The sequence below is a fragment of the Zosterops lateralis genome, assembly GCF_965231275.1.
Source record: "Zosterops lateralis genome assembly, chromosome: Z".
Lineage (NCBI taxonomy): Eukaryota > Metazoa > Chordata > Aves > Passeriformes > Zosteropidae > Zosterops > Zosterops lateralis.
Window position 1 is genome coordinate 60,540,441 of NC_139800.1, and position 23,577 is coordinate 60,564,017.

General features: G+C 35.9%; 1 protein-coding gene across 1 annotated transcript in view; it reads left to right on the forward strand.

Moving 5' to 3' along the window:
* The window catches only part of ADGRV1 (adhesion G protein-coupled receptor V1), a 266,979-nt gene that overhangs the window by 76,280 nt on the left and 167,122 nt on the right, over positions 1 to 23,577 (forward strand). The window contains exons 45-69 of the mRNA XM_083883524.1: positions 11 to 186; positions 1,021 to 1,145; positions 2,015 to 2,181; positions 2,263 to 2,406; positions 3,301 to 3,408; positions 3,902 to 4,154; positions 4,818 to 4,937; positions 5,117 to 5,339; positions 5,805 to 6,009; positions 6,907 to 7,053; positions 9,307 to 9,562; positions 12,134 to 12,342; positions 12,910 to 13,083; positions 13,479 to 13,661; positions 14,387 to 14,566; positions 15,284 to 15,448; positions 16,686 to 16,803; positions 17,088 to 17,211; positions 18,338 to 18,476; positions 18,615 to 18,800; positions 19,060 to 19,292; positions 19,800 to 19,948; positions 20,042 to 20,243; positions 20,797 to 21,013; positions 22,119 to 22,358. Of these exons, the coding sequence (XP_083739650.1) occupies positions 11 to 186; positions 1,021 to 1,145; positions 2,015 to 2,181; positions 2,263 to 2,406; positions 3,301 to 3,408; positions 3,902 to 4,154; positions 4,818 to 4,937; positions 5,117 to 5,339; positions 5,805 to 6,009; positions 6,907 to 7,053; positions 9,307 to 9,562; positions 12,134 to 12,342; positions 12,910 to 13,083; positions 13,479 to 13,661; positions 14,387 to 14,566; positions 15,284 to 15,448; positions 16,686 to 16,803; positions 17,088 to 17,211; positions 18,338 to 18,476; positions 18,615 to 18,800; positions 19,060 to 19,292; positions 19,800 to 19,948; positions 20,042 to 20,243; positions 20,797 to 21,013; positions 22,119 to 22,358 (4,443 nt within the window). The remainder of the gene's footprint in view (positions 1 to 10; positions 187 to 1,020; positions 1,146 to 2,014; positions 2,182 to 2,262; positions 2,407 to 3,300; positions 3,409 to 3,901; positions 4,155 to 4,817; positions 4,938 to 5,116; positions 5,340 to 5,804; positions 6,010 to 6,906; positions 7,054 to 9,306; positions 9,563 to 12,133; positions 12,343 to 12,909; positions 13,084 to 13,478; positions 13,662 to 14,386; positions 14,567 to 15,283; positions 15,449 to 16,685; positions 16,804 to 17,087; positions 17,212 to 18,337; positions 18,477 to 18,614; positions 18,801 to 19,059; positions 19,293 to 19,799; positions 19,949 to 20,041; positions 20,244 to 20,796; positions 21,014 to 22,118; positions 22,359 to 23,577) is intronic.

A 23,577-nucleotide genomic window follows, 5' to 3' on the forward strand; every position in this document is an offset into this window, starting at 1 on the left:
TTCTTCTCAGACATTGCATATTTCTGCAATCCTGGATGAAGAACCAGAATTAGATGAGCACTTTGTCGTCACCCTATTCAATCCAACTGGAGGAGCCAGACTAGGCACCAGAGTGCAAACTATGATTACAATATTACAGAACCAGGCTCCACTGGGGCTTTTCAGCATCTACCCAGTTACAAATAGGTACTGAATACTAATTCAATTAAAAACAGGTTTTTCATACTCCATAGAGATGGTTTCCCCTTAAAAAAGTTTAGTAATCCAGTTGTAAAATTTGTTATTTTAAAAAGTACATTGTCAAATACTATTGCTGCTATACAGAAGAATAGAAAAACATTTAAACTGGACTGTTCGCCATTAGAAACGTTGATTTCTTTATGCATTTTTCCTTGAAACAGTACTTCATTAGTCCCCAAACATTTCACTAATAGTAATTGATATTAAGAATTCCAAACCATAGGCCAGTGCCCCGGAAATCAGAAATTTTCTAATTTACCTGTTTATTTAAGCTTGTGTAAGATACACCCTCACTCAGGACTGTTTTTCAGAACCAAATGAGCCATGTTACCTGAACAAGCCCAAGAGATAGTCCTTGGGAATCTCATGAGGTTTCACAAGACCAAGTTCAGTAGAGTTCTGAACGATCTGGTCTAGTGGATGATGTCTCTGCTTATGGCAGGATGGTTGGAACAAGATGATCTTTAAGGTTTTTTCCAACCCAAACCGTTCTATGATCGTATGAGTCTATGATATGGAATGATGTTTTCAGAAATCATTCAGCTTTACCCATACGGTTGGTGTGTTAAATTTTAGGCTGGTTTAAGATTTTGTTGAATTTCCCACGATTTTGTCAAGGTCTTGTGTGAAGAAACATTGGATAATCTTAATTAGTATTAGTATCACAGAGCAAACCCAGTTTTTTCTTTTTATTGCATATTCTGTGTACAGTAAGAATCCTATTCTTATACTATAAAAATAATACTTTTTAAAATTTATTTTTACAATTCTCAAATTTAGGACAAATATCATCACGGTTGAAGAAGCAAACACTACAGTTTATTTGAAAGTTTCACGGAGTAATGGGCTCAACGTGTCTGTGAGTGTTGAGTGGGAGACACTATCGGATACTGCGTTTGGCATCAGTACGTTCACTTCATCGAGAGCATCCGTTGCTATTTTCAGAGTGGAGATAGCTACAGAGTAACCAAACATAGAGGAGAGATAACTTTGGAATGAAAATTCACTGATAATATTCCTATGATATCAAAATTCATTAATCTTGAGATTCATCAAATCTTGGGTGCTTAAGCATCATTGTCATCAGCCACTGCTGCCAGAGTTTCAACAATCTGTATTGCTCTTCCTGTTGCTTATATATTTTCACAAGGGCTTTGATTTATAAAATCTGTTCTTCATTACCTGTAATTCTGGATTTTTCTAACATAATATGAAGGACACTATTTTCTGTAAGTGTTGAATGACTAGGCAGTTTAAGAATCTTTGTGCCATGACTACTTCTTGTGATGATAAAGAGAATGAGGATAAACACATTTTTAGTTTCTTTTTCACTTTTTTATTTCTTACTGTCTAGTTAATTTTCTCACTACTTGAATTCCAAACTGAGTAATTCTGAATCATGCTCAAGTTGCCTATGCATCTCCCATGTGTAATAGTAATATATGAGAAATTAATTTATTGTTTAACTCTCAGTACAATCTCAGTACTATAACATGTCCATGCATTTACATGAACTTATACCAACTATCTAGAGACAACTCAGAATAAAGTTCAGGCATTTAGAGCGTGGTGCTAAAAATGTCAAGATTGTGGGTTTGACCACCCTATCTGTCATTCACTTAAGAGCTGGACTTGATAATCCTTGTTGGGTCCCTTTCAACTCAGAATATTCTGTGATTTCTGATACTAGATTTTGGTTTTGGGAAATAAATAATGAAAATGGTGTTGTAAAAGACTTTTAAGACAAATTCTTTTTTCTTATTCTGTATTGCAGAGGGTAGTATCAGTCTTCTGTCTGTATTGCAAAGCTTTGTGGAAGAGTCAGCAGCTAGCTGGTGTTTCTTTCCATCAGAAGAAATCCTGTATGGTGTGCTGTTGCGTTCACCTCCATCTGTGTTTTCTACTCTCTACCAGTGGAAAGGAGTTTTTGTTGCCATCGAGGTAAATGTTTGCCTACAGACACCAACCCTGCTGCTTAATAAAACCTTGACATTTCAGTTCTATTTTTTGTTCCTTTCTCAGAATTTCAGTATGTGGGATCCTAAAAGCTGTGTATCTTTCCAAATCCATGCTTCTCCCTACTTTGTGATTACTCATGGAGGAAGCAGTCAGGGAGCTTCAAACAGCAGTGTGTATGCCTTCATGCCTGGACGGAAACTATTGAAGGTAAGTCTGTGTTACTTACAAAATCATTAAATAATAGGGTTAGAAAGGACCTTGTGAGGCCCTTCTGTCTCAGCCATGTTTTGGGAAAAAGCACTCTGTTCTCAGGTAGTTTGGCAACTGAACGAACACTCTGCATGAGTCAGTGATGTAAGTCATTGTCATAGTTTAAGCCAGGACAGGGTTAATTTTGCAGTAGCCAGGAGGGGGAATGGCTGGAACCCAGAGGTTATTCCATACCACTTCAGGTCGTTTTCTGGGGATGGGGAAATGAGGCCCACCTGGAGGTTGGGGTAGTGTGGGCACAGTTCATGTATTGATGGGTTGTGCATAGCAAGCATTTACACATGTGAAAATTTGCCTCTCTTGAGCCCTCTGCTATTATTATTGGGTTTTTTACTGTTCATTTTATCATTACTGTTGCTGTTTTCGGTAAATTGCCCTTATCTCAACTCGTGATCTTCACCTTTTGTGCATCCAATTCTCTTCTCCATCCCACTTTGGGGGAGGAGAGGAAGAGGAAGCATGGTTTGTAGTGTTTCAGTGAGAACACTAAATTAGGAAATACCATTCCTAAACCATGACAGTTATTGCAACTTCTTGTCTAATGATTTTTGTAGTCATATTTTGAGGGAAAGATAAAATTACCTTGGAAGTGAAGAAATCGTGGAGAAATGAAGTCATAGAGCATTTTCTGAAAAATGTATGATAAGTAATTATAATTTTGTAAAATGACACCACATATATTTTTAAAATTATAAAATAACATCTGTGACAGTTTTTGTATGTTATTTTATATGTTTTATATGCAATTTTACAGTTTTTTAAAAAAATGTGTGTATATGTATAAACTTGAGCTGACTTCCAAATATAATTTTTGTCATATTTTCCTTGTAGCTACAGACCCTCTCTATTTTGAATACCACACTTGTCAAACATTTTTCTATGGATGAGGAAGACTATTTGGTTTTTGTTAGTGATACCACCAGCTTCAGTTCCATCCAGGTTAGAATAACACTTGTCTTCCATGGCTTTGATGTAGGTTGTTTGGTTAGTTTTCAATTTGAAATATGAAAGAAATATAGAAAAAAAAGTAAGTATATATTCCTGAAAAATTAGTTACATATTACAGATTTATAAGACATAAAATTCTAGACTTGTTTAAATGTAACAACCCTCCTTACATTAGCATGTAATTTAGGCTTGGTTTGATTATATTGCTACTGTCTTTTCTATTTTGAAATCTATTACATTAAAGAGCTATAGGAATAGAAATAACTTCTGACCATAAACCTGTTCATCTGAAGAACAGGAGCAGGTGCTTGCAGTAAGGTAGTTACTTTTAGTTGCTTATCAGTGTGCTTCCACCATAATGTAGGATCCATCATAGAAATGAGGAATCCAGTTAATTGTAAGTCTTTTTCATCTAATCACTTAATTTCTTTTTTCTTAATGCTTGTTATAAATATATAATAAAATATATTTTCTATTTTTACAGATTTTCCAGTGGAATAAAGATTTATTTGTGCTGCATCATCAACTTCCACTTTACAGAGCTCTGAACATTGCCTTGTTTCCCCGTGGAGGCATTATGTACTTAATAGTTTCTTTGTCAAATACCAGCCAGAATGTTGTCTTGTACCAATGGCTGAATAATGAGTTTAGGAATCTTCATCAGTTACCAGGAAAAGAAATAAAACACATGGAGGCCTGGACTTCTGGATCTGATATATATTTAATTACTGCAAAAGGTATTTAGCAGAAAGCAAACACTGAATTTGCTAATTATGTACTGGCTTGTTTGATAACAAAGACATTTGGAATAAAAGGAGTTTAGAGAGAGATTAAAATATTACTGGAGGTGGCAATTTGCTGAAGAGCATCTTTTCAAAGTAATCTGTCCTTTGTCCTTCAGAAAACGAAAGCATTGTGTTTGTTCTCAAATATTTATGAAACTAATGAAATATTTTCCCAAGAAGAATAGGAAATAATAACTCCATTCGTCTACGTGCTAATTGCACCCTTTTAAAGTTTTTCTGAGCTTTCTTATATGCAAAGATTATTGTTCGGCAAATAACATTTTTCACAAGTATGATACTTTAGACACTGTTTTATGTCGGTGTCTCTATGACTATTTGAAAGTGTATATTGCACTCCATAGGTTTCTTTGCACTTGACTGTTGTCTGCTGGGATTTTTAGTGTTCTTATATGTGAATGTGTGCAGAAAAGCCCTTAAATGATGTCATGGAATAAATCATCTAATGGGATATCGTGCAAGTGAAAAGGAAGATACAATCACTGATCTCACTTTGTAATTAAAGCTGCCAATCTCTGCCTTTGAATGGCCACCAGTGTGTGATTTAATTAACAACCAGCAATATAATGTAGGTTTTGTCATTTTTCTCCTTTGTAGAAACTGGAAATTCTGAAATTTTCGTCTGGGAGACAGGGCAGTCTACCTTCAGACACTTCCAGTCTCTTCCAGTCTTTGCTGTAAGAAACATCCATGTTTTCATGCCTCCTTCAGGTTTAGGTAAGATTTTGTTTAGAGTACTGGAATTTAAAAAATATATGCATTCAATTTTCATATTATGTATCAGATTTTTAAGAGATACTTTTAACAATTGTGATGCCAAGGGCATTTCTGGTGTTACAAGAACTTTTAATTATGTCACTGAATATTTCTTTTTTTCTCTTCCTTGCTCAATGTAGTTCACATCCTCCTCTCTGGTAAGGACTCAACAGCACTGTACTCCTGGAACTCAGAAGAGAACCAGTTCTGTCTGATGCTGGAAGGCCCATATGCAGATCATATCACTTCCACTACTGTAAGGTCTCTGAACTCCAGCAAGAGCCTGATTGCTCTTTCTGTAGAGTCCACCTCCCAGATTTATGAGCTGACAACTATCTCCAAGCAGTCAGATTTTATACCTAGGTAGGTTTTTTGGTTTGTCTCCCAGCTCTTTCATTCCTTTTTCTGTGATCACCTTTTTGTTACAGTGGAGACCATTTTAGCACACCTGTCTGTGCTGTGTTTATTAATACTAAAGAGAATTTTTCAGTGGTAGCCTTAGGATAACCTGATGTCAAATTTCACACAATTTGCGTTAAAATAGGGAATAAAAGGACTTGCAGTTAACCTTGTTGTTGAAGCTTTTATTAAGGATAAATTAAATTTCATCACATTAGTAAGAAGTATCAGTTACTATATATTCTATTGTAATTAGGAAAAAAAACCCCCAACGTTAATCCCACAACCTTTAAAACTCATTGACTTACTCAGGAATATAAACAACAATTTCAGCATCAAAAATGCTCTTTAGTTTTTCAGTAGTGCTTTCAAAGTTTGTTAATCGTATCCTCAGTTTATAATTACGTGATGTGTTTGTTTGTATGCTAGTTCAGGTGAATTGATATTTGACCCTGGGGACATGGAAGCTGTGATAGCAGTCAATATACTGGATGACATCATCCCAGAGGAGGAAGAATGTTTTCAAGTGTGGCTGAAAAACCCTAAAGGAGGGGCAGAGATTGGTGTTCACAGTTTTGTTAACATAATTATTCCTCCCAATGACAATGCCTATGGAGTCATTGCATTTGCTCAGGTAAAACTTTTAAGGTAAATCATCAAAGTATGTATATATAATTTCTGAATGATGGAACACAAACATCCTAAAATTGCTGGTCACGGGATTCTTTTTCTAAAGTCTTACAGTGACCTGAGACAGAAGGGCTTTGACTTCCATTTAGCATTGTTACTTGGTTATATAGATGACAGGCAGTAGAAACTCAGTTCCAGTCTGTCCCTTTTGTGGGGTTTTTTATTATTTAGAACAACATTAGTTTATCAGTTTCATTTTGCAACAACCTAAAAAATTAGTTTTCAGATGGCATATTATATATCATCATAGTTTCTACTAATTGGTTAGTCAAGGGAATTAAGTAAAGATTCTTTTCCTTTAAAATAGTTAATGCCACAGGATGAGCCCATCTGCCTGAATAAAATAAAAAAAATATTTTTATGTCAGACTGAAGGTATTATTTGGAGTTGTGATTCTTAAATCATCAAATATTGTAGAAGTTATGTAAACAGTACTAAATGCCTAATGAAGATATAAACCACAGAAGAATCATCACAAAAATGAAACATTGCATCTGGATTTGTACAAGGAGGATGATTAATAGTAAAAGTAACAGCAGCAAAATACATCTTAAAAGTCTACATGTTTGTTATCTGCTTCACATAAAATACTATACTAAAAAAAACTAACAAAAACCATTGAATTTGATCTGACATTTCAAATTCTTATGTGTAGGAAATTTGGCCCTCTTGGATATTAAGATATATAAAATTTAATTGATAGACTTGCATTTAGCTTCTTAAGAGCAGATTAATTTATTCATGCTCAATGTCTCTGGCCCCCTTTGAATACCCTGTTCCCTAAAGAAACTTTTCTTTCTAAGAAAATAATGCTTTGGTTCTGTTGCTGTATGTTTTCTAGAGTTCTTTATTTAAGCAAATTGAAGAAATGGAGCAAGACAGCTTGATCACCCTGAATATTGAACGTTTAATAGGAACATACGGACGAGTCACAGTAGAGTGGATTGCTAATGGGAGCATAAGTGATGTATTTCCAGCCTCAGGAATGGTATTTAATAATCTCACTGTTATTGGGGAAGCACTGATTGTATTGGTTCAGACATACTGATAAAGACATACTGAGTGAGAAGAACAGTACATGTTAGATTACCCCACTCTTCTGTTAATCCCTGCTTCCTGGTCCTTTCCTGTGATTCTAGCAGTTTCTGTTTCCGGCTGGCACATAATACAGCGATTATCACTCTAACACTTCTAGAATCTGATACTGCAATGCTGTCCAGGCACTGGAAATGTGTACTGTAGTATACTATTCCCATCTTCCTTTCTTCCTGCTGTGAGATTCGGCTATGTCAAAACATTTGCATGGGAATCTCGGAATGTTTGCTTTTTGCCCTGACCTTTTCAATACAATGAAGAACTTAAGTGGTCCAGCAGAATATAACAAGTCCCAGATTTTTATGTTTCCAAGACTTTTAGATTCCCAGCCATAATAAAACCCATCTTTTTCCTGTGGCCAAAGCTTTTTATATTCCTTAGGACTGGCAGGATCCAGTTTCTGTAAATCAAAGTCCTCCACCTTGTGGCTGTCTAGAGCAGACACAAAGCCCGAAGAAAAGTGAAGAGAAAAATAAAGGGACTGGAAATCAAGGATGCAAAAACAGCCATACTGAAATTACTAGAGTACTGCTAGAGCATTCCAGCTACGTACCACATGAGTGCACTGCATAGGTTTTTAGGCAAGAAGAGCCAGAAAGCTGTATTATTAAGTGAAAATTTCTGGTTTTCCTACACATTATGTGTAGTCTAAGTGTTTATTAGACATATCTTCCTTGTTGAGAAAGGCCTAATGAAGTGGCAGGCCCTTTGATTTAAAAATAAGAATATAGGTAGACAAAGCATGTATCAATCATTTTATCTGACGAAGAAGAAAAAAAGAAGTTGAGTAGCCATTTCTTCACATAGCAATGATTTTAATTGATATTATATGTTCATCCTTCTTTTGATATGGATATATGTGGTGTGTTGAACTCAGCTGTCTAAAACTCCCAACTAGTTCTTTCTTACTCCCCCATATCAGCAGGATGAGGAGAAAAGAAGGTGAAAAATCTCAAGATAAAGGCTGTGTAATAGGAAAAGAAATAGGCATTGTCTACCTGGATTTCTCTAAGGTTTTTGATACAGCTTGCCATAGCCGCTTTCTAAATAAATAAATGTGTAATTGCTGCCCCCAGGGAGTAGTGGTAAATAGCTCTTTTTCAGACTGACAGCCTGTCACAAGTGTGGTCACTAAGGGATCTGGGCCCAACAGTGTTTAATATCTTCAAAAGTGATGTGCATGATGAGATCAGGTGTACTCTGAAGTTTCATGGTGATGCCAAACTAAGTGAGGAAGTGGACACTTTGGAGAGCCACCCAGCCCAGGTAGGCTGGAAGATTCATCAGGAAGAAATGTTGTACTATGGAAAACATAATCCAGGAGTGCAGAACCCACTGGCATCTATCCTGACTGGAGATTAGCTCCAGAGAAAGGGACCAGGGGATCCTGCTGGTTGATAAGCTCAATATAAGTGAACACTGAGGCAATTCACCAAGATATTTCTGGGTTGCATCAACAAGGCTGCTACCAGCAGAGATAGAGCAGTCATTAGCCCACTTTACTGAGCCCTTTTTAGGCTACAGCTGGAATTTTGTGTTCAGTTTTGATCCTTGTTATGGAGAATAGATATGGGCAGGCTCACAGGGGTCCAGAGCTCGCCACAAATGTGGTCAGAGGACTGAGAAGCCTGTCATATGAGGGAAGGTGAGAGAACTGTTCAACCTTGATGTGGAGACCTTATGCTCAGACCATGTTTCAGTATTTAAAAGGTGGCTACAAAGGAGGAGACTTATTTTTTACAAGGTGTCACATTGAAAAGACAAGGGATAATGGATGCAAGTTACACCTGGGGAAATTCTCATTGGACGTAAGAGGAAAATTTTTCACCATGAGAACAATCATCCATTGGAATAACCCTATAACTCTCCCAGGAAAGTTGTGGACTACCAAAACTGACACTTTTAAGATTGAGCTGGGATGCTGGGCCATCTTGTTTAGACTGTGGTACTGCCAGGAAAGATTGGGCCAGATAATCCTTGTGGTCCCTTCCAACCTTGTATTCTATGATTCTATAAGATATGTATGTGTGTATGTATATGCATTTTATAACTGATAGAGTTTACAGAATAAAACTCTAGGCTTCACAATGCTGACAAGAAATTTGACATTTTTCTCCTCTCTCCCTCCCTCCCTCTATAACTGTAGATTACGTTTTCAGAAGGTCAGGCCCTGTCTACAATCACCCTGACAGTCCTTGCAGACAGTGTTGCAGAACTTTCAGAGACAGTGGAAATCACACTCACCCGTGTTACCACTGTGGATATTCAAGATACCACAAAAGGAGCTGTCATTGATCCTGCAAGGGCAAGAGCTGTACTTAGCATTTTACCCAGTGACTCTCCACATGGTGTAGTTGCATGGCATATGGAGTCTCTTTTTGTTAAAATCACGGAGCCAGAAGGTAAGTCTGTTCCTTGATTCTTAGGAAAGAATGTATATTTTCTCAAAGTCAGCATTGTTGGATTTATAACACTGGTTACACACACACACATATATATATGTATGTATATATGTATGTATGAATATGTATATATTCTATATATGTTTCTGCAAGTTTTTATTAAAATGTGGCATAAATGTCCCTAAAATATGTAACTATGCTGTATTTCACATTGCATACATCAATATTCCCCAGCCATTCTTGTTTGAGGGGTAAGTTGCAAATCACTAATGTATAAAATACTTCTGTTTATATAAAAACCATAAGTTTACCATTTAATGGGATTGCTATATTATTTAAAATAATTTACATAGAAAGACTTTCCTCTTGAAGTGGCTCAAAAAGGGAAGCTTTTTGCTCAGAGGGCTAGGGGAAGGAAGGAAGCAGACCAGGAGTGAATTCCACTTCAGGCATTTGGTTTTCCTTTCAGGCACAAGTTGAAAAGGATCTCCCAGGCAGCTGGCCAGAGGAGAATTGCCATCATACTCAGGCTTCTTCCCTCTCTCCTGACTTGGAGAGCTAGCTGGCAGTCTTTGGGGTTCTTCCCACAGCTACATGATGGGCTACTTTAACAACCCAGTTAGAATTTTCTAACAATTTAATATTCTGTCCATATTAACAAATTAGATATACAAAACAATCTTCTTCCATCTGAGTGTATTATCACAGGTAAAACATTCTAGCATGTTCTATTTTCAGGTAAATTGGTGTTTCCTTTTTTTTAGCTCCTGGAAGTAATGTAATGTGTTGATTTCTTACACATTATAAACATTTATACTTTGAAGTTAGAATTCAAGGAAGGTTCCTAGCTTCCACTGGTTGCACAGGGTTTTTTTTCCAATCTTTACCTGTTGTATTTTTAATGAATTATACATAAGTGCTATCTATGAAGTAATATCTGGTTAAAATAACAGGTTTGAAGTACAAACCTGTTTACATTTTATCTGTTTCTATTTCTCCAGTCATAAATGCACCACTTTTAGCCACTTTGTGTTTCATCATTTATTGGATAAAATTACAGATCTGCTTTCCCAAAAGGGTGCTGAGCCTGACTGATACAAGTCTATTTAACTTCTTCAGTATTTGAGTTAAGGAAATGTGACATTTAGAGCCAGAATGACTGCCTTCAATACCACTTTCTGTGTTAGAATCAATAGTGATGGCCCAGGCATAAAAGGCCAGGCAAATTATTGAGATGGAAATTTTGAAAGATAACTGAATAAAAGTAGAAGTATTAAGTAATAATTTGTATAGCACACATATAAAACTGTAGATATTCCATATCTTATTCTTCTTCTAGATCTGGTTTTTAAATGTACAGTACCTCTAGATGTAGGTACTGTTTTGTGTGTTCGCACCAGTTGTGTGTGCTCATCTGCTTAAGCCCTGGAATTATCCAACGACTGTTGTGTCAATGAGCATAATTGAAGTGGTCTCTAGCAGGCAGATCCAGTAGTCATGTGAGCTGAAAATCAAGCTGGCCAAGAGTTAAAATAGGGCTTTCATAGGGCTCCATCCTAATCTCATTTCTGTTCAACATCTTCATGGACAACTTGGATGCAGGACTCTTAGGAATAGAATACTATATTATTTGACAACATTAAATTGGGAGGAGCTGTTGACTCCCTTGAGGACAGAGAGACCCTGAAGAGAGGCCTCAACAAATCAGAGTGACCTTGACAAATTAGAGAACTGGGCAGTCAACAACTGTATGATGTTCAATAAGGGAAAGTGTCAGATTCTGCTCCTGGGATGGGGCAACCCTGGATGTGTGTACAGACTGGGGAATGGGAGGCTAGAAAGCAGTGCCATGGAAAGGGACCTGGGGGTCCTGGTCAGTGGCAAGTTGAACATGAGCCAGCAGTGCCCTGGCAGCCAGGAGGGCCAAGGGTGTCCTGGGGGCATCAGGCCCAGCATGGCCAGCCGGGCAAGGGAGGGGATTGTCCCACTCTGCTCTGAGCTGGGACAGCCTCACCTCCAGTGCTGGGGGCAGTTTTGGGTGCCACAATATAAGAAAGATATAAAACTATTAGACAGCTTATAGAGGAGGGCCATGAGGATGGTGAAGGCCTTGAGGGGAAGCTGCATGAGGAGTGGCTGAGGTCATTTGGTCTGTTCAACCTGGACAGGAGAAGACTGAGGGGAGACCTCATCACAGTTACAACTTCCTTGTGAGGGGAAGCGGAGGGACAGACACTCATCTCTGCACTCTCTGGTGCCCAGTGACAGGACTTGAGTAAATTGCATTAAGCTGAGTTCAGGCAGATTTAGATTGGATATCAGGAAAAAGTTTTTTATCCAGAGCATGGCTGAGCACTGGAACAGGGTCCTCAGGGAAGTGGCCACATCACCAGCCTGACAGAGTTCAAGAAGTGTTTGAACAATTCCCTCAGGCAATGGTGTGATTCTTGGAGTGTGCTCTGCAGGGCCAGGCATTGGTCTCCATATGATCCTCATGGGTCCCTTCCAACTCAGCATATTCTATGATTGTAAAATTCAATATCTTGATTTTTTTCCATCTCCTTACTATAGGGCAGGAGAATTCAACTATTGTTACTCTACAAATTGTTCGAGAACAAGGATTTGTCGGAGATCTTGCAGTTCAGTTGAGCACTGCGCCGAACTTTGAACTGCCGCCCTCCAACCGAGCAACAGAAAATGAGGATTATATACTGGGAAGGAAAACAGTCATTATGGCAGAAAATGCTACAACAATTTCTGTTATTGTCACTATTTTGCCTGTGAGTAGCCTAAAAACTTCTTTAGCTATTAATATCTTTTAAGGAAATGGAAATGGTACTGATTTTATACTAATAGTATGACTTAACATTCTAGAAAAGGCTGTGCTGGGACCCTTGAAACAACCTCTTTCAAAAAAACCTTGCATACTCATCACTGCAAATGAGCTACATTCTTTGTGTTATTATAGTCCCAAAATTTACTTATAATAGTGAAAAAGGAAAAATTATTATCTATATTCTTTAAATATATTTAGAATGGAGATACTGATTTACAAGTTACTGGTTTCTGAGATCTAGCTGACTTTCCTCTAGGTAGCAGTAACAAGTGACATCCACCACTGCTTTCCACTGATTTTTCACATCTGGAATTTGACTTGTCAGCTTCAATTTCAAAATCTCAGCAAACGTAGTCGTTTTCGTCTTTCATGTGGTATGAAGCAAGAGATTGGTTATATGGTCCCAAATGCTGAGAAGTTGTGAAGAGTAAACAACCTACAAGTAGTCAACTGTATTATAAACTTGCAATGTATCATTTAAAAAAAAAAAATTTTTTTTTTTTTTTTTTAGGACAATATTCCAGAATTACAGGAAGGATTTATAATCAATATTACTGATGTGCAACTGATCACTTCTTCCTCTGGAAGTCAGCCAAGTGTGAAGAGGCTTGGATTAGAAATAGCTGAAATAACAATTGAAGAAAATGATGATGCCAGAGGAATATTTAACTTTAATGTTACAAAGGTAAATAAGTCTGAATGAAAAACATGTAAAGTAGCATTCAAGGAAGACAGTCTGATTTCTCAGACAACTTCTGAAAGTGTTCTGATAGGCTTTATAATACTAAATTGTTCTGGATAAAATGGCCAACACCAGACAAACAATTCTTTCTTAAGAGGTTCATCACAAATAATACACAAAATTTATTATGGAGCTGGCAGTGTGGAAACCAATGCCATAAAAAGGGATCTCAGGAGGTTGTCTAATCCAGCTTTTTACTCAGAGCAAGGTCAATGCCAGACCATTTTACAAGTAGTTATGTATTTATTAATTGATTTTTAACTGTAAGTCAACTTAAAAAAAAAAAAAAAAAAGGAAAGTTTGTTGAGACACTCTGCAGTTTCTTTTTGAATATACAGGATATCACTGGAGCTGCTGTTGGTTATGAGGTACCACCACCACAGAATGTACTGAAACTCCCAGTTGTTCGTCAGGCTGGGAGGTTTGGGTCAGCAACTCTGTACTGGGAAGCCATTCCTTCCACTGCCAGCTTTGAAGACTTCACACCATCATTTGGAAACCTTACATTTGCAGATGGGCAGGTATTCACTTGCTGAAACTTTACCTGACTTTGGGTTAGCAGCTTTAGATATTTTGTGTGTTTTCCTCTAGCAGAATTTTCACTGAAAACATATTTATGGCCTTATGCATATGAATGATGCTCCCAGCTTCGATTCTTTAACATGGAAAACCAGAATATTCATAGGATTGACCAAATAGGCTTGTGTGTTTTTGATACTTTGGGAAGTGAGGACATAACTTCTAATAATAAACCCTGTTAAAGTGAAATTTTGTAGCAGCATCCGTCTTCACTATAAATTCTCAGAATATACCTATATGTTTTCTTAGCTTTCTTCTACACACAATTTTAAATTTCATGCTGTACCTGGGAATACTTAGTGTACTCAAGGGATTTTGATTTTAAGTGAATATAAGCGGTCTTTGGCAAAGGGAAAGATATATATAGCATGCACAATTTTGACTGAATATTGACAATATTGTCAACATTCACTTTCTACTGAGTACCAAAGCAAAGAAGTCTGCTAGTTTTAACAAATACGATTTATATTGATGGATTTAAAAACCACTACTGAAATTACATCTTCTTATTATAAATATACAAGCATAAGAAGAAAAATGAACCAGTGAGAATTGTCTGTTTATCTATTACTAGATACAGTTTACCTATTTTAATTTTTTTCAAGCAATTTGCAGAATATTATAAATGAAGCTTTGTTGCCTTTTTTTTCTTTTAACATTTCTACAGGCTACAGGAGAAATAGAAATTACAATCATAGATGACAGTGAAGTTGAATTCCTTGAGATATTCAAAATTGCCCTGGTGAGAGTAACAGGTGGTGCAAGACTTGGGAATGACACCCTGGTAACTGTTGCTATTCCACCAAATGATTCTCCTGTTGGAGTATTCGGGTTTGAACAAAAGAATGTGAGTTTGATTTAGGTTGCACTCATTTCTGCTAAAGTTGGAGAGTGGGTTTGTGTCACTAGCATATAGCTGATTTTTGTAAGCCTTCACTTCAGTGGAAGACATGATTTCATTGAAATGATATTAGTGCCTTTGTTAATCTAGCTGTGTATGGTGGTAGTAACAGTGGAAGTGCTGCTACATAAATATAGATTTATTCATGACTGAATCAATTTAATTCACTATACTAACAATTCAGGACATCCTAGGTAAGATTTTTGATGGTCTGTATAATAATCTGTATTATTAAATAATTATTATATTATAGTTATATATTATTATAATATATAACTATATTCTATTCTATTATATTATTATTATAGTAAAATTTGGAAAGAAATTACAAAGCGTATCACTGCGAAAGTTCTTGCAGTGCTTCTGTTCTCAATTTTGCTGGTGCTGAGCCTGCTGGCGACATTTTCTGTAATTGTTTTGAATCATAGAGCATACAGAAATCACTTGAGTAACTAATCCTTGCTAGCAGAATTCAACACACTCCTCACACCTGTTCACCTGTTACTTTCCTGTTCATTTTCACTCCTGTTGTTCAGAATTGTCATTGATAATGTTTTCTGTTGTTTTTCTCAAAAATGTATCCGTGTCATTTGACATTATCAATGCAGCTTTTCACTTTTTCAATACAGCCTTTTCCACACTCTCCTTCACTTTCTCCATCAGGTAACTGTGAAGGAACCTCAGACACCTGATGATTCTGCTGCAGTTGTTTTGCTCAATGTAAGTCGAAGTCAGGGAGGACGAGGAGCAGTTACAGTGTTATGGATTCTCGAGGAAGCAGCCAGATATGATCTGACCCCTCTAAATGGTACCCTTCATTTCAATGAGGTATTTCAGACATTGCAATAACTTATTTACCATTAGATTTAGAAATACTTACTTCTGCTTGTGTGTGTTTGTATGGTTGTTTTTAGAAGTAGAGGGTTACTAAGTATTATACACTAGAAAAAGGTTGGTTTGGACTGGTGGAGTAAACACTATTCAGGCTTCTTTCAAGCTGTAAAGGAAGCTGACATGCTCTATTAATGCAGCATAATGCAATCATCAGGAAGGTAGCTCTTCAAATCTCCACCATTCTTAAAATTCTGAAAGAGGAATTGAAATCTACTAGATGTAAATAATGATTACAGAAACACTTAATCCACTACAGTATCAGACATCTTAAAAAGAAAATTTATACTGAAAGGGTAAGAAGGAAAAATGAATGCTTCAAATCTGCAGATTAAAAAAATCCCAAACAAACCACCTTAATAAACTTTCTAACTAGACAGTGTTATTTAATTTGTATTTCATGGCAGGTTAGAACTCTGAAGTCAGAGTTAAAATATTTGTTACCAATGTTACATGTTCCTATATTACTATTGAGATTTTACAGTCTCCTCAAAAGATTTAATGAAGAAAAGTATTTTAACAGAGCATAATCCATTTTCTCTTGGTACAAGCTTGTTTTTCATTAAATACATAGGCATGCTGGTTACTTTACTTTGATCAACTGGAATGTAGATTTTTTTTCTGGTAAAACCATCAATATTTGTCTATCCTGCCTCTACTGGTAGGTTTTGACATTTTGTCCTGAACTTTTATCTGTGCTTAAGTATAACCATACATGCATGATATACTAAATTTATATATGTGTTTACCACTTCCCACTGACAAAATGTGGATTAGGCAGAAATTAGACTAATATAACTAACCTTAATAATGCGTTAATCCTTAGAATATATGTTTACTATTGAATATGCAGTTTCTGTATAGAAAGTTTCCTCTAAGTTGAAAACATCCATGTGAATACAACCTCAAAGGAATTTCTATCTTTATTTAGTTGAAAAGAGTGAGGGTCTTTTTAGGGCAGCATGCAATGTTTGTGAGACCATTTTTGTTTATTAATCTGTGAGAAGAAATTTCTGCCAGATCAGATAGCTGATATTTAAAAAATATTAGAGAATATGTCAAGCATTCTTAACACTTGATTATGTCTAAAAAAAAAAAAGTTAGTTTTAATACTGTCCTTTTTAAAATTTAATTTAAAATATATCCGTATCTTTCTGATCTTTCTATGATGCAGACTGAGTTCCAGAAGTTGATTATCTTACACGCAATACAAGATGGTCTGCTGGAGGGGAATGAAACATTTACCATTCAGCTAGTCTCTACGGGTGATGCAGAGATATCCCCTGTAAATGGTAAAGATTTAATTCAGTATCTTCTGTTTTTCAATATTCTATATGAAAACTATTCTATATCTGTTCATATTATTTTAGTCTCCAGTGCTTAAGTATTTTGTGTGAAGCTAGTTGGTCACAATTTTGCATGTCAGTCCTTTTCCCTAAATCCCTTTTCTGAAGTAGTCAAAGAGAGTTTCACAGGCCCTCTGTGAAGCTGATATTTAACCACTCATGTCACAAAATTTACCAAAAACTCATTGCTTAGTTTTCACGTATCATGGGAAGCATTGTTCTCTTCATAGGTGTTGCAACCATCATTATTATGGGAGATGAAGGAGCTTCTGGGGTGGTTGGGATAGCCCATTCTTCCAAGCACATTTTGATTGGAGAACCTTCAGGAAATTATAATGGAACTGCTCTTATTAGGTGGGTACAAATCTCATTTTTTTCAAAGAATGAACAGCAGCATAGACTCAAAAGCTATGAGACTCCCCATTTGGCAAGAATATATTGAGTACTGCATTTTATCATAATTTCTATAATCAGAACTGTTTTAAAAACTAGGTGATTGGTTGTAAGGCAGAATGTACCATGTATGTCCTTTCAGTATTAATGGGGAGGTCCAAATATTTCTCTCTGTCTTAAAGTTGTTTACAACATCAATGCACCAAAGGAAAGACAATCTTAATCAAAGGAAAGGGGTAAGGAAATGTGACATTTGAAGGTGCTTTGTGCTTTCTAGAGTTTGATTCAGTATTTGTGCCTGAATCGTATTTCAGGAAATTGTCGTGTTCTAGCATAAAATAATATGGGAATGGGATTCTGGTGGAAACAAGTTGCAATTGGTTTATTCAGTCATCTGAAAACAGAATGAAGAATTTTAGATTCTTAGAAGAATCTTCTAAGAGCATTGGAAAAAATTACGACACTTCCAGAAAATACAAAGCAACAGCCTCTGGTACTGGCCCAAGAAGCCCAAAAGACCAAACTATGCTTTATGCAAGTAGTTTAAGATTGCGTTATGTGCATTATGTGCAGGTAAATCTTTACTGTAACTTATTTCACCAAGTGCTATGTTATTAGTATGGTTTTAGACAAGTAGTGATGGAATGTATCTCAGAAAATCTCAAAGGAGTATTCTAGTGTCCTACATCTGCCTTATAGTTCAAACTGCCCCTGGCATTACCCTGACATCCAATTTCCCTTCTATTTTGCATGTCTATCTCTGAAAAAGCAGAATAAAACCAAGAGAAATCAGTTTTGAGATCCCATCTTTAGGCTACACATGGAAAAAAACTTGAAAGACCTCTTGGTAAAAATTCAGCTTTAGATGCCTGCCAACACAGAGAAATACAAGAGAGCTTCAGAGATGATCTGAAAATTCCTGAAAAGGGAATTCTCACTTTCTTGAGTGATTAAGTATGTTAAAACTCAAGCTTTCATAGTGCTGATAACATTTCCTCCATGCACAACCATATGATATACTATCTCTGTATTGGATATTGAATACTAAAGGTAAAAATGAAATCTGTGTTTGTGTCCTTACCTGCAGCCTGGTACGTGGCCCAGGGATTTTTGGGGAGATCATAATATATTGGAATATAACACCTCCTCATCAGACAGAATTTGTTGAGGTATCGGGAACCTTGACCATGCGAGATAGGCAGTCTGCAGCAGTTGTTCTAATACAGGTATATGAGAGATCTGATACCAGTAGCTGTTACAAGTGCTTTCTTTTATTTTCTTAGGATCTTGGCTAGAAATTAGTTATGTGTCTCTCCCTGGAAATGGTTTAAATCCTTTTAGCTGTTGTTGGTTCTTTTCCATAGGCTGTAGATGACAACTGTCCTGAGGAGAGGCATTACTACCAGTTTCAACTAACCAGAATCAGTGATGGAGGACTCATAAATGAATCTAGCAGCACAGCAAGTATTACCATGGCCGCCAGTGATTATCCGTATGGAGAGTTTGCCTTTTCCCGTGAACTATTGCAAACAACAGAAGATGAAAAATGGGTATTGGATTAAAATTCTTTCTTATGTAAAATTACTGACAGATCTCAACATTATTGCTAGAATTATGTTCAACTTTTGAAAGAAATCAGTCTCTAAAATGACTGAAGTTATCTGCTAAATTACGTGTACTCTGTACTTGATAAATCATATTGCTGTTACCTGACAGAACCATTGAAAAGGTGCCTTTACAACATCTCTTAAAGGCAACTATATCAGAAAAAAAAAGCCATTTTCAAAAGAAAATATTCTCTTTCCTCAGGTTAACATCACTGTTGTGCGTTCCAGGGGATCCTATGGCAGAGTGCGTCTTTGCTTTCAGATAATAAATGGGACTGCAGAGGAAGGAGTGGATTTTACTCTCACAGTAAGAGAAATTATGTTTGAACCAGAGGAGGAAAGTAAAATTATTTTGATTGAAATACATGATGATGACATTCCTGAAGGTCCTGAAAACTTTGCATTGATGATTACTGAAGTGGAACTACAAGGAAGGTAAAGTTAAAATTCCCAGCTGATTTGCTACAAGCAGGAAAACAAACAAGAAAAACAAACTATATTTGGATTCTGATCTACTTAAATAAAGTCACTGCTAGACGTTTCATGTGTTTTACTGTAAATTTTGTAAGGTAGCTGTTATTATAATCAAAATAGAAAATGGATGTATGATAAACCTGATTATTTTAACTTTAGTATAAAGATGTTGCTGATTAAGATTTATTAAAGCTTAAAATGCATACATTAGATACAAATTGCCAAGTTGCAAGAATTTTCAATAAAAAGATGAAATGAGAACAAATGAAAGAGAAATTTCTAGGAATAAACTACTATTCTTACAAAAATAATAATATGAAAAAATATGACAAAAAAGTCTTCAGTAGTCACTCTCAGAAAATAAAGTTATTTGTAGTAATTGACAAATTGTTACATACACATCTTTATACTTTCACAAGAAGTTTAAAATAGATTTTTATGTTTGGTTGTTTTTTATGTTCTTGCAAGTGGATTTGATTTTACTGTAAAAGAGAATGGCCTACAGGTGGATCAACCTCCAATTATAGGAAATATCTCCACAGTATGGGTCACTATTGCAAAAAATGACAATGCTGAAGGTGTCATAGAATTTGATCCACAATATGTCCTTCTAATGGGTAAGTTTACCTTAAGTTCTCACTATAGTTTAGGAGATAAGGCTAAGGTGTGAATTTTGAAATAACCCAGCTTCTTCTCAATTATTTTTATAGTGGAAGAGGATGCTGGATTAATCATGATTCCTGTTTTGAGAAAACATGGAACCTATGGCAATGTCACAGCTGATTTTCTTTCTCGAAGTATTTCTGCACTTCCCGATGGTGTTGACTATGTTGTACATAATAATACTGTAATGTTTTATCATGGACAGAACCAGTCTTTCATTTATATCTCTATTATAAATGATGAAGAAAGGTAATTAAATTTTCAGATATTCACCAATTTACTTCTGATAAAGTAATTTTTAGCATTCACTAAAAAATCTACTCATACGTGTATAGAGCTGGAATTGAAAAACAAATTTCTGGAAAGCTAAAAAATCGCGTAAGGGAGAAAATCACTTAAAGGGGGGAAAAGAAGTTAGAGTATATGTTAGAGTGTGATAGTTCCTGTTAAATAGTTTCCAATCAAATACAGTTTTTAATTACATTATAAGAAATGTTGGTGTCAACAGTACTGCTAAGAAAAATAGAGTATTTTTCTGTATTTTTGTTTAACTTAACACTAGTAGAAAATAGAATAATGATAGGATTTCAGACTGGTGATATCTGAAATATTTTTATTTCAGATATCAGCATTCTATGCAAATAGAAGGAATCTTCTACATTGCATCAATGGTGATGATTTTTTTTATCCCTTTAAACAGATCCAGTTGGATGCATGATTGAATTACTAAGCACAGTTTTTGTTTTTTTTTTTTTCCTTTTCTCTCAGATATCTGAGAATGTCTTTTTCTTTTTCTGTGCAGTGAATTTGCAGAACAATTTGAAATCCAACTGACAGGAGCCACTGGTGGAGCAGTGCTGGGGTTCCACCTGGTAAGCCAGGTCACCATTGCAAAAAGTGACTCTCCCCAGGGCATGGTCCGATTTCTCAATCAAAGCCAAATTATTCTTCCCAACCCTGATGAAACCACAACAGTGTCTCTGGTGTTGGAAAGGACTGGGCGGCTGGTGGAGGCACAGGTGGGTCTTGCCTATCAAAGACTCAAAGTTTTCTAGTGACTATATCAAAACCTCCTGCATTTTGTTTTGAGAGATTTCTTAGTGACTGTTTTCTAATAGGATAATTACAGCTTTTTATTAAACATGAATTTCATATAGCTGCAGTATAACATAAAATGTTGTTACCCTTTTAAAATCCTCTTTCTTTTCCTGCTTGCCTTCTTTCATTATGCTATTGTGTACATTGTTTTGAACTAGCTCTTATTCCCACCAAAATTATAGCTAACTTTATACACTACTAGTTTGATTTAATTCAATTCAAGAAATTGCTTACTGTGAGTTTTCTAGAGTATTTTTTTACTTTATACAGGCCACTTTTGAAGTGAACATATAAATATAAAACATGGTAGGCCTTGCACAGTCTTGCCAAATAATTGGAAAATTTTCATTTAAAGCCATGAACTCCTCTTCTCCACATATAAAAATTGCTTCAGTCTTTGACTTTTTCTAGAAGTCATTGGAGAAAAGTGAAAAACACTTAAGTTACCAAAATATTTGTAAAGTCCTGAATATGACATCCTTAAAAGCAATCTAATTTGTGGGAATTACTGGAAATGCTATAGCTTTTAATCACGCTGAAGAAACATGAAGAATTCATGATTTTCTTCATAATTTGAAGGATTAAAATCTTTTTTGATAAAAAATATTTGTCATTTTTAGACTTGACATTATGCTTCAAAAAAAAAATGGTTTTGATCATGAGTACTCATGTGGGAAGTTTTGCAAAACAAGTCATGAAAGAGAAAAGAAATAGACACTGGCCTGTGTGATTCTTGCATAATGCTAAAGAAATCTTAGTTTCTTTTCTATTACTAATATCTAGAATTTAATAAACTGTCATTGTGACTAACATTTTAAAATTCCCATTTATAAATTGTCATGTATGTTTACTTTTTCAAAGGCTTCTATATTTTGCCCCATAGAATTAATTATGACTATTTTGTATCCTGTATTAACAGCAAATATTTAAATATAGCTAAGTACTTTTGATAGTCTGTTACTTCTCCCCTTGGGGTGCTGTTAAGATATATCACCCCTATAAATCTGAAACTGATCTCTTCCACAGATTAACTGGGACATTTTGGGACCCAATTCAGAAGATATTTTGTCTCCTCTGAATAGTGACATTGGTGACCCTGTGAATGGATCCTTCTATTTTGAAGAAGGAGAAGGAGGTCTGAGAACAATTAATCTACAAATCTATCCTCATGAAGAAGTTGAAGTTCAGGAAACCTTCATTATTCGACTGAGCCTTATTAAGGGTGAAACAGAAATAGATCCTAAGGCAAACAGCATTACATTAATAGTAAGTTATTAATGCTTCTCTTTCTTCAGAGATTTTTGTTGATATTGGTATTTGTCTTGCAAAGCTTTTAAAAATTAATCACAATGATTACTTAGTCATTTGGCTTTTTTGGCCTTTGTACTATTTTGGTATATTATGTTCAATTCTGAAAGAAAAAGGGCAGAAAATCTAACAGTAAAAATTGGTATAAAAGCACTGAGCTGGCTCTCTCATTTGCAGTTTTCTATAGCTCTCTTTGGAGAGAGCATGGATTAGGCCCACCTTTCTATATGTTTGTCATCCATTGTGGTTTAAACGCAGCTGGAAATTAAACTCCACTCAACTGCTTCCCTTCCCCTAAACCCTCTTGTGAAAAGGAGACAAAAAACAGAGTTTCTAAGTCAAGATAAGAATAATTTACTTGAAAACACCAGTGAAATTATAAACAAACAGTAACAGCAACAATATAGGTGACAAAGGTATACAATAGAGAGGGTGATTTACACACAAAAAGATGCTCTCCACCAAAGCTCCAGCGAGACAAAGACAAAATATCTTTTTCTCCTGAGCAAACAAAAAACATTGATGGACAAATCATACACACACACACTCCTCCCTAAATCCTAAAACAGCAAAAAGCAGCGATGGACAAACTCTCTAGGCTGGACTGCTTGGCCTGCACCAACCATTATGTGTGTGATAGATAATAGTGATCTGGATATGCCCACACAGCACCAGGCTCAGCAGCTGCAAGAAGGATATTGTCACTCTTGAAATCTTCAGAGAAAGGGAGAAAAATCTGACTTCTCACAGCTCAAGAGAAATGCAGATATTTTTGAGTTATCAAAGACAAATCAGTGCTCTAGGGATACTGCAACTAAGGAAATACTTATAAAGCTGCTATAAGAAGCCCTCAAAAAATCTCTCCTAGAAACTGTATTTTTATTTTATTATCTGATCTGTAAGGTGTTGGTAGAATTAGCCCTTACTTCCATAGTCCCCTTCAGGAAGACAGGTTACCCCAAATTCTTGTTGCAGGTAATGGTTCACATGGATGTGGACGACCTCTCTTTCCCATAGTGCTGAGTTTGAAAACTGATAGTGTTAGAAGAGTTTCTATATAGTAGTTTGAGGTGCCTGAGCATTTCCTGCTTTAGAATCAAAATATTAAGATACAGCATTTGAAATAAAACTCTGTTCTTCTCCTTCTTGGACAAGGGGACTGAAAATGGGATATTCA